The sequence below is a fragment of the Cotesia glomerata genome, linkage group LG8 (assembly GCF_020080835.1).
Source record: "Cotesia glomerata isolate CgM1 linkage group LG8, MPM_Cglom_v2.3, whole genome shotgun sequence".
NCBI lineage: Eukaryota > Metazoa > Arthropoda > Insecta > Hymenoptera > Braconidae > Cotesia > Cotesia glomerata.
In genome coordinates, this window is record NC_058165.1 from 2,655,305 (window position 1) to 2,667,220 (window position 11,916).

General features: G+C 29.2%; 3 protein-coding genes across 3 annotated transcripts; 2 read left to right on the plus strand and 1 right to left on the minus strand.

Annotated features, from left to right (window-relative positions):
* Nucleotides 1-418: 418 nt before the first annotated feature.
* Nucleotides 419-7,093, minus strand: LOC123270833 (phenoloxidase-activating factor 2-like). The gene is made up of 4 exons (XM_044736979.1): nt 7,040-7,093; nt 4,830-5,083; nt 484-790; nt 419-427 (listed from the first exon to the last, which is right to left on the minus strand). Exons 1-4 carry the CDS (start codon nt 7,091-7,093, stop codon nt 419-421), a joined length of 624 nt encoding a protein of 207 aa, XP_044592914.1.
* A 1,489-nt stretch (nt 7,094-8,582) lies between these two features.
* On the plus strand, nt 8,583-9,748 carry LOC123270834 (phenoloxidase-activating factor 2-like). Its single transcript, XM_044736980.1, has 2 exons — nt 8,583-8,918; nt 9,584-9,748. Exons 1-2 carry the CDS (start codon nt 8,583-8,585, stop codon nt 9,746-9,748), a joined length of 501 nt encoding a protein of 166 aa, XP_044592915.1.
* A 1,109-nt stretch (nt 9,749-10,857) lies between these two features.
* Nucleotides 10,858-11,337, plus strand: LOC123270835 (S-phase kinase-associated protein 1-like). Its single transcript, XM_044736981.1, has one exon. It carries the CDS (start codon nt 10,858-10,860, stop codon nt 11,335-11,337), a length of 480 nt encoding a protein of 159 aa, XP_044592916.1.
* The last annotated feature ends 579 nt before the right edge of the window (nt 11,338-11,916 follow it).

Below are 11,916 nucleotides of genomic sequence, written 5' to 3' on the forward strand. Positions count from 1 at the left end.
TTTAATAATGCTCATAAACTTGTTGATGAATCCAAGAAGTTAAATTACTGATATCAGTAAAAAGACTTGGAATATTTAGTTGACATCCAGTAGCAGCCGAAACCAATCCTACGACTTCCATTTTTCCTGAAGATGATTCGCAAACTAATGGAGCGCCTCTGTCGATCTAAAATCACAAAATAAATAAAAGAAGTTAAAAAAAAATGAAAAGAAGATGAAAAAAAATAAATAGAAGAAGATGAAAGAAAATAAGTAGAAGAATATAAAAGAAAATAAATAGAAGAATATAGAAAGAAAATAAATAGAAGAATATAGAAAGAAAATAAATAGAAGAATATGAAAGAATATAAAAGAAGAGTTAAAAAAAAAAACTACCATGCAAGAATCAATTTTTCTTTCACCGGCACACAAAATGCCTCTAGGGATTCTGTAAGTTTCGCCTAGAATATTTTGAATTGATTGCTGGCAGGCGTAACGATTCACAATAGAAATGTCGAGATCTCTTAATGTCTTGGTAGTTTCTGGTGTCAATTCCTGGCTGCCACCCCACCCGGCAACCCAGCATTTTCCGAGTGATGGAGTTGATGAAGACAAGCAAGCGGTGTTGATATGCGGGCTCGCTGCCAATGGAACATCCCTGTCTAATATTATCAATGCAATATTGTTTTCTATCGAGTTAGAATTGGACAAAGGGTGCTTGATAATTTTTGTTGCCTGGTAATCTTGTTGGCTGCATGGTTCTTGATTTGATGACAGATCCCATTCTCCAAGACGAATTACATCACAGGTCCTGGAAATTAAAGAAGAAATAGACAATTAGTTTTTTTTTAAATTCTTTATTGATTAATTATATTGAGAAGAATATAATAGAAGAAATAGACAATTATTTTTTTATTAAATTTCTTCTTTGATTAATAATGGAAAAAATATTGGGGTGTAATTACTAAAGAAGAAATAGACATTTAATTTTTTTCTATTCTTCATTGATTAATTATAGTGAGAAGAATATAATTTTAATACTGAAGAAGAAATAAACAATTATTTTTTAATTAAATTATTTCTTCCATTAATAATTATGAGAATATTGGGATTAATTAATGAAGAAGAATAAAATTTAAATACTGAAGAAGAAATAGAAATTTTTTTTATTTAAAATTTTTCATTAATTGATACTGTTCAGAAGAATAAAATTTAAATTCTGAAGAAGAAATAGACAATTAAATTACTTCTTTGATATGATAATTCTGAGAATATTGGGATTAATTAATAAAGAAGAATATAATTTCATTTTTTATTTAAATTACTTCTTTGATTAGTTATATTGAGAATTTTATAACATTTAATTGAGAAACCATCAAGGCCAACAGAGCTTGATGTTATTCTCATAATTGACTTTTTAACAGAAACACTATTAATGCGCGAAAAATTAAACTGTGATTCTAATTGAGATGATAACTGGTTGGTTACATCTAAATTATCACTAATAATATTGGCGTTTTCTAAATTATCACTATTTATATCACCATTTTCAGCACAATTTATATAGTAGTCATTCATCTCATCTATATTAAGATTCAATAAGTGATCATTTTCATGTGTCCTTATTAATCCAAGTTCTCTGAAGTCATTCCATAACGATCGTGAATTCTTTTCAGTCATGAATCTGCTTTCTAGATAATTTTTTTTTTCATATTAATACGATTTTTAATTAATTTTCGCACATTAGAGTACTCAATACATGCAAATCCCGTCCTCTTGTAAATTCTATATAATTTGTTACGCTTTCGCTGAAGATCCTTAATTTCGTTTGTAATCCAGGGTGCGGATTTACGCTTCACCAGCTTAGATTTAAGTGGTGCAACATTGTCTAAAACATTATTCATCGATGTGTGGAGATATTCATTTACCGCATCAACTGAATCCAAATTACCGTTAATTGAAATATCAAGGGAAATATCATTACACATTCTTTCTAAAATATTATCATCAATGTAATTCCAGTTTCTGTATTGTATGACTCGTGGACAATGTTTAGGTACTTGATAATTGTATTTAATAGAGATTAAATCATGCCCAGATAAAAATGGCTCTGATGATTGTTTGGAAGATATAACTTTAACAGGCTCACTAACCATGCAAACATCTAACCACGTATGCGTCGTAGAAGTATGATGAGTTGGTAGATAAGATACAAACTGCAATCCAAAATTATCACAAAAACGCCGTAGTTTCTGAGATTTGTAATCATTTACACATAAATTCGCATTAAAATCTCCTACTAATATTATGTCATTGTAGTGTGGCATAATATCTTCCAAATCGGATTCGAGCACGTCTAAGTGACCTGTGTTAGGTGGCCGATAAACAGTTCCAATTAAAATTTTACGCCGGACAGCAGTCCATATCTTGACGAGTAAATACTCAGGATGTTTAGGTAATAAATTTCCAGATGACAAAACGTAACGCGAAGACAATGTATTTTTGACATATATTGCAACACCCTCTCCGATTCGGCCCCTGTCATTTCTATACAATACATAAGTCGGTAGACGAAATTGAAGATCAGTCGCATTATCAGTTAGCCAAGTTTCCGAAATTGCAATAACATCAAAGGAATGCGTTCTAAAAAATTCTTTAAATTCGGCAAAGTGGCTATGTAGTGATTGCGCATTAAGGTGGCAGAGATGTAATTCCTTAGAAACTGTGGTAGATGTTGGCAAAACATTAGGCGACGTTGGTGGTGAGGGAGCAATTAATTGTTATTGCACTAAGTCCTGCAGCGGACCTATTCCCACTGAAGGTCTCAGTTTAATAGGCGGCTTATCGTCTGCATATCTGACAAACACAAAAGCGTGAGCAATCCAAATATTTTTTGGGTGAATTCTTGGATATTTTAAACGAATCTCTTGCCAAAGCTTGTACAAGGTCGACGGATGCCTACGATGGAGATATATAGCCGCATCAGCATCAGGAGGCTTTACACTAGGCATCAGTTTACCCACTTTTACTTGGTTATTCTTAATACCTTTGATGCATTCATTTACATGCTTCAAACTATTAAATTTGACACAAACACTGCGATGGTTCCTATTACTCTTCTTACCCAGACGTTCGACATTAATAATCCCGGTTTCCGTGACAGGCACTTTCAGCACCTGCGTCAATTTTAAAACCACTTCAGTAAGCTTCTCACCGTCCAATTCGGGAATACCAGTAATAGTTAACTCATCCTCAAGTGAACGTGATTCCAGCTGCAGCGTCCTAGACTCCAAATCGCCATCAACAATATTTTTCGCAATAGCTCTAGCTTCTTCCAAAAGATTGTTATCAGCGACAGGTCGAGCTTCCTCAATTTTAGAGACCCTAACCTCCAGATCCCTGACACTTTTTTGCAACACACCATAATCAGGTATCAACTTGTCAACCTTATCATTAACAGACTTGATAGTTTTATCAAACTTATCCATCTTCTTTCCAAAATCAACCACGTTTTTATCGACTCCATCTATTTTAATTAGCTTATCACGAATTTCCGTTAATATCGGTGAAATATCAACAACACAAGCAGGACAGCAATCCTGGACTTTAGCTCCCGCACGGCTTTTCGATGGTAAACAACATCGTACTTTTACACATGAGTCGTGAAAGTAATGTTTACAGTCAGCTTTTGTTTGTACAGCTGACGAAGCGTCACTAATATTCTTTAGACACAATCCACACGACATAGACATTGTTACACAAAACGTAAGATGGCAGCACTCGTGGTGTAAATTTTTTTTTTTTTTAGCTAAATTAGTTAAAATGAAACTAACCTAGAATAAAGTTGATCACTGTTTATTTAGATATAAAACTTATTTAATAATGAATCTAAACGATTATTATCTCAAAAAGAAGTAAATATTTAAAACTATGTTTTGAACGAATTGTCTATATCAGTAAATCGCTATGTTATTCACAAATAGCACACCAAAAATACCAATGTAAAACACGACCGCACTCTACAAAGTACAGTACAGTATATAAATACTAAATACTAAATACTAAATACTAAATACTAAATACTAAAGAAGAAATAGACATTTTTTTTTATTTAAAATTTTTCATTGATTGATACTGTTAAGAAGAATAAAATTAAAATACTAAAGAAGAAATGGACAATTTTTTTTAATCATCTTTGATTAATAATATTGGGAGGAATAAAATTTAAATAAAAGAAGAAATAGACAATTACTTTTTATTAAAATTGCTTCTTTGATTAATATTGTGAGAAAATTGGGATTCATTTACTGAAGAAATATTAAATTATTTTTTATTTTAATTCTTCATTGATAAATAACATTAAAAAGAATAAAATTTAAATACTGAAGAAGAAATAGAATATTATTTTTTATTTAAATTACTTCTTCGATCAATTATGGTAAAAAAATTGGAAATTAGATACTTAAGAAGAAATAGCCAATTATTTTGTATTTAAAATTACTTCTTTGATTAATTATAGTGAGAAAATTGAGACTTAATTATTTAAGAAGAAATAGTTCATTATTATTGTATTTAAAATTACTTCTTTAATTAATTATGGTGAGAAAATTTTAAATTAAGTATTGAAAAAGTAAAAAAAGAAAAAAAATTAAATACACACAAAAAAAAAATTTCTTGCGCCAAGAAAAATTCAAGAAAAACGAAAGTTACTTTGGAGCAAGAATAAATTTTCTTGGCTCAAAAAAATTTGACATCATTCAAAAAACTTCAATCTTCCTTAATATTTTCTTGAGCCAAAAAAATTTACACTCCAGTCAAGAATTTTTTTTTTCAGTGTAATTAAAACTTACTCAATTATATGTGCAACAGTAAGAACATGTTTCTTATTAATTAGAACACCAGCACCTTTGTACTTATAACCGCCATCTTCTTTACTCGTCAAAATGGCAGCTTGCCACGGATATTCACCAACTTGAGCCTGTCCAATAGTCTTTCGGCTCATCACTGTCATTTTTTTTATCCCGCATGTTTCGCTAATTGGACCGTCTGGGATACTGCAGTATTGAACTTCATTTTCCTCGCAACAGTCATCAGAGTACTGAAACTAAAAAATAATACGTAAAATATTATAGAAAAATGTAGAAATAAAAATTTTCTTACCGGATTGAAATGATTCCAAAATAATAGTGAATTTGAGTTGCAAATATTTCCAACGTTAACGCAATGACATTTTCTATTGCCACCATAGTCTGGAAAAAATTAAATTTAAATAAAAGTTACTGAAGAAATATTAATAATAATTTTAGAATAAATATTAATAAAAAAAAAAAATAACGTCAGAAATATTAATAATAATTTTTATAATAAATATTAATTTAAGAAAAACAACTGAAGAAATATTAATAATAATTTTTGAAATAAATATTAATTAAAAAGAAAAAAGTATAATTTACTTTGTACAATAGAAGTTACAGAATTAATAATTAATATTGTGCCAAAAATTATCCAAGCAATTGAAGCCATAGTTAACAACTGTCGTTAGTAAGAATCGGGATTAAATTAATAAAAAAATTTTTTTCCGATCAATTAATAATGTCCATCGAAAAAAACAAAGTCATTAATGAAAGCCTTCAGGGCATTTTTTGATTATTATTCCTCAATAATTAAAAGTCACTAAATTTTTTGAGTGCCTACTTATGATTGAAAACAAAAAACCCACGAATTAAAAAAATATGTGTCAATTTTTTCTGATTAAATTTATTTTTTAAAATTGATAATTTTTAATTGGTATTTTTGTGGGCTATAGCTTTTTTAAAAATAAAGTTTTTTTGTTAAAAATATTTTTTTATTTCGATTTTTACTTGTATACCGTTCTTGGTTTTTACAAGGCTGGGTAGATGGTAGCTGTCGCATTCCGCGAGTGCGCCATCGTCCTGTGTTTTTATACTGTCCTTGTTTATTCAACGCTTTTTTGGACCCCAGCACATCCTCTTTTCACTCCTGTATTTTCACTACATAATCAACCTTATTTTTCGCACATTTGTATACTCAACGCTTTATTATTATCACGCGGCTGTGGACCGACTTGTGCTTTCTGTACTGTATTTACCCTATTCCTCACCCCTTTCTATCGGTTGTTGGAATAGTGGCGATGGGGAAACCACAGAAAAAACCCATGCCAGTACAGTTCGGCTACCGGAGCGACCCCCGACGGTTGGTGTTGGAACTATTCGAACAACTGTCGGGGCTCGAACTCTCGCCTCACGGCATGATGTGCGAGCGAACTAACGGGATAATGACTTAACTCGCTCGGCCATCATGCCGCTTTGTTAAAAATAATATTATTTATTTTATAGAAAAATATATTTAGCAAATAATTTCATAAAATGATACAATAAAATTTCTTTTTAATAATTATACAAAGACTTTAATTCATTTTAATTAAAAAAAATTATTTTTTTTTTAAAATTAAAAATTCTAAGAAACATGAAAAAAAAATATATACAAGCGTACACACGAGGAGTAGGGATAGTCGCTGCATTGCGCACGCACCGCAGTGAAAGGCGCGCGCATCAAAGTATAATGCGCGCGCACTAAAGGCGGGACAGGAAGCGCCAGGTAACTTCCCGCTAGAGGCGCTGATGCCTATATGCCTATATAAACTGGGCCGAGAGTCCCGGACGACATTCAGTGTTCAACTAGCCTAGCGAGTGGAGTACATGAGCTAGTAAAGTTACATAGAATCATTATATCCTCAGCGATGTTCTTTTAGCTAAAACCTATGTAAGAGCCGTCGTTTGAGCGGTGTAGCCAGAGAGGCAAGGTAGTGGTGATTCAGTATCCAACTACAATAGCAAGTGGAAAGACTCCCTGCACTTTCCGTGTACTTTTGCAAGAAAACGTGGGTTAAGTCGGAGCCATTAGTATAAAAAGTAAGAAGCCAGAAAGGAAATATATTTGTATATTTATATTTGAGACTAATATTAATGTTAACAAAAATTACTGTTCGCTCCATAATAATAATTTTATTAATTTTAACGAGAAACTATATCCTATTAACCCGTCCGAATCCGAGAATCTGACGAGCTCCTCCGAATTTATCTGATAATACCATAGTACTCGTTACAAAATCGATATTTTTTTCCTAGTTACTTTTCAACCGTACTAACTTGTATCCGGATCAACCGTATTTCTAATTTTTTTTATTAATAGTCTTCAAGTTTTGACCTCGCACTGGAAAAAAAGTTTTTTTCCACCCAGAATACAAAGTATTTTTATCCAAGTTTTTTTATATCCAATATACGTTTTCTTAACCCGTCAGAACTCACGTGAATTTTAGTTTCTCACTTGCACTACAGCGCCGCTCTATAAGTCGGATGTTGTTGCGTGAGCAAAATGCTCATAACGTGAGTGCTGACGGGTTAATATAAAAAAACTTGTATTTTCGCCTGAGAATTTTTCGCCATAAGAGCCCGTGTATAAGGATCCTTATCTCGAGATAAAATATGTGATTTTTCAAAATTAATATCTAAGTAACTAAACGGTGAATCTTTTTTCACTTTTGGGATTAGATAAATAACGTATTTTTTTATACGCATACTAAATTTCAAAGCTCAAAGTTGGAAATTATTTTTTACATTAGATTCGCTCGAACCTCCTTAAAATGTTGATGTGACGTTTTTATTGTTGTCGCTTTTCGTTGCTGTGGTGACTACTTTGGCAATAGTTACCATAGCAACGGTTACTATGACAACGGTTATCATAGCAACGGTTACTATGGTAGCCACTGTCATAGTAACCGTTGCTATGGTAACGATTACCATAACAACGGTTAAATATTAATGAGTAAAATTTGTAAAAATATTGATTTATTACATTGTCGACAATAAACATTTTGACAGAAGCGCGTTTGATTTTCTAATAATAATAAAAAGAAGAAGAATAAATCACAAATTTATTATTATTAGACTGTTTGAAATTTTTTAAATAATAATAATAATAATAATTAGATTAGATTAAATTAATTTTATTTACGCCAAGGCCTAATAGCCGAATGGCAATTTATACATAATAAAATACATATTTATGTTTATACATAATTAATTGACTTAATAATGTAATAGCATATTTACAAGGTAGATTAAGAATTAACAATAATACAGCACTGACTTATGAATTAGAGATAAAACATTAATTAGGTAAAAAATTAAAAGCTGGACAGTTTACAGTAGTAACAAAATGAAAAGATAGAATAATAGAAGGAAGAAACAAAAGGTATGCTCTGTACAATTAATGTCAATTAATTGCTCTACTATACGGTAATTTAGAGTGCACTTCAAACATCCAAGTTAAACAAGTAATCAAAAATTTTATCCTTAAAGACCTCTAAACTCGTAGAATTTATAATCCCAACTGGCAATTCATCCTACAAACGTATTACAGTTACTATAAATGACCTTTCGTAATACGTTGTAGAAAAATTTGGAAGTTTAAAACAAGAGTTTTAGTAATTTAAAACAAGAGTTTTAGTAATTCGCATAGGAGACACTAGTGATTACGGAGAAGATATATGTAGACAATTCGACTACAGAGTACAATTTATGATGATCCATCCGAAGTTTGACGACAATATAGTGAACGATATAGCGCTATTAAGTCTTGCTTCTGCAGTTCCTCTCGCTAATAATCCTCATATAAATTTCGCATGCTTGCCTCTAGAAGTTCCCAAAGTCAAGAGGAGATGCGGGGTCTCTGGATGGAGTGAAGAGCCCTATGATCATCTTGAAGCTTTGATATATATGAAAGAAGTTGATGTACCAATTGTTGACAATAATAAATGCGAAGCGCGGTTGCAAACAACAAGATTGTCTCATAATTTTAAATTGGACAAAAAAAGTTCTATTTGTGCTGAGGGCGAACCGGAAAAAGATTCTTGCTCGGTAAAAAATTATTAATTAATTAATTAATTTATTTATTTATTAATTAATTAATTAAATAATTAATTTATTAATTAATTGATTTATTTATTTAATAAGTAATTAATTAATTAATGTATTTATTTATTAAAAAATTAATTTATTTAATTATTAATTAACTAATTTATTTATTTACTTATTAAGTAATTAATTGATTAATTTATTTATTTAATGAGTAATTAAATTATTTATTTAATTAGTAATTTATTTATTTATTTATTTATTTATTTATTTATTATCCAGAGTTTTCCCAACTCCCTTAAAATTTGCTTTGATATGGCTCTTTACCGTAAGATGGACGGTGGCGTTGTTTGCTCGGTGGGTCTTATATACGTGACTGAATAAAGTAGTCAGTACTTGTCTCGGATAGCTTAACTGGTAGAGCCCTTGGCGCGTAACCGAGAGATCTGGGTTCGATTCCCAGTCTGGGCTGTCTGATTATTTTTTCAATTACGGAAAAATTCCCACTGAGTAGGTCCCCCCTTTCCCCTATCCGTTCTTTCCCAACTCCCTTAAAATTTGCTTTGATATGGCTTAATTAATTAATTAATTTACTTATTTATTTATTTATTTATTGATTTGAATTAATGTTAAATAATTAGAAAATTTATATGTTTAATTTTCTTCAGGGTGACGGAGGCGCTCCTCTTGTCTGCGAACGAACGAATGGTCAGTGGGAAGTTGTTAGTCTTGTTGCTGGTGGTGTTAGTTGTGGACAACCCATTCCTGGACTCTATGTTAATGTTAAAAATTATATTCCATGGATTCATGAACAAATTGCTAATAGTTGTTAGTTTTTTATTGATAATAATTTAGATGATAGACATGACTAATTGTGAAATTTATTGATATTTTTTTGTACGTAAGATATTTTTTACGAAAATAAAAATTAGAAATTTTTAAATAAAAATTTTGTATCAATAATTAAGAAATGACAGTGTATCTCGTCAACTAATGACATTTTTAAGATATAAGTTCATTTTGATATAAGACTCATTGAGACCTTTCATTTGAGTACCCACATCAATTTTTCATTTATTTTATATATTTTAAATATTTCACAAATACCATATGTATATATATATAAAATATATGAAAAAATCCATGTGGGTACTCACATGAATGCTCTCGACTAGTATAACGTCAAAATGAGCTTATATCTTTAAAAATGTCAATAATTTACTCAAAACAATAAAAATTTCTTAGATAAAGAATTTTCTCTTGAATCAAATTAATGTATTTTTGTTTTTTTTTTTTTACAAACAAAAATTTATTCTTTCAATTATTTTTATCAAAAATTCATTTATATATTTTTATTATTTAATTTTCTATTAAAGTGTATTTATAGTTTAATCGTTTAATCTATGATTCGTTTGAATCCCAAGAAAAATGGAAAATGTTTGTAAACACACATTAGAAATTTTTGAACCTATATAATTTATTTAAATGAGCAATTGTTTACAAAGCTATCTATAAATAGGCTTAAAAATAAAATCTTTAATCTATTGTATTGAAAGTACTTTCATAAATTAATCTTTCAAGGAAGATATTACCTTTATTTATTATAATAGCAGTTAAATAAAATTATCAGCCACTTTTTAGTCAAAAATTTTGAAGCGAACAGACGCTTTTTAAATTAAATTAAAATAAAATAAAAATCAAAAATTAATGTAATTAAAAATAATAACTATAAAATTGCAATAAAAAATTAATTGAATAAAAATAAAAATTAAAATTAAAGTAAAAAAATTATTAAATTAAAATTAAAATAAAAAATTAATTAAATTATAACTATAAATTGTTAAAAGAAATTGTGAATTAAGAATTAATTAAATTAAAATTATAAATTTTGAATTATTAAAAAAAAATTGTGAATTGAAAATTTGTAAATAAAATTGAAAAAATGGCGATTATGAAATTGCAAAGTAACGACGGAATAGTGTTTAAAGTTGATGTGGAAATACTCAAGTGTTCAACGCCAATTGAAACAATGTTAGAAAACCTTGGAGAAAATGAAAGCGATGATGAAGTGCCGATTCCTTTGCTAATTATTAATTCTGTAATTTTGGAAAAAATAATCCAGTGGGCTATTCATCATATAAATGATCTGCCGTTCGATGAGGAAAATAATAAAGGTGATTTACTAAAAACGGACGACATGTGTGATTGGGACGCTGAATTTTTCAAGATAGAACAAGGAATGCTCTTAGATCTTATTGAGGCTACAAACTACCTCGACATTAAGCCCATGATGGAAACTATTTGCAAAACTATCGCTCATAAGATGAAAAAGAAGACTACTGAGGAATTGAGGAACGCATTTGGTGTCGAGAATGATTTTACTCCGGAAGAAGAAGAAAAACTTCGTAAATTTGGAAAATGAATTTTGGGAAGAAATGTATTAATTATGTTTTGTGGAATTATTTAAAAAAATTTTCTGGTTTATTGTTATCATTATATTCTTCACGTGTTGTTAATTTATTTAATTCTTTTTATTAAATTAATTAACTTAATTATTAAAGAATTAAGGTTATATTTATTTATTATTAAAAATTTATTTAAAAAAGAAAAGAGCAATATTATAAGAAGAAATTAATTTTATTTTTTAGCTGAAGAAATAACAAATTTTTCTTAAAACTTTTTTTAAATAAAAAAAAAAAAAAAAAAAAACAATTTAAAAACTTTAATCTAAAATTTTTTTTAACAAATTTAAAAAATTATTTTTTACTACAATATTGTTCATTCTTTTAAAAATAAATTTTTTTTTACTCTAAGAAATGTAAGAGAAGTATTCTTCTTTATAATTATTTTTTAAGTTTATAAACTAGATAGATCTATCTCTATAGATACATAATTAAGAAATGACTTTGTATCTTGTAAAGTATTGACATTTTTAAAGATATAAGCTCATCCTGATGTTACACTCGTCGAGACCTTTCATTTGAGTACCCACATCAATTTT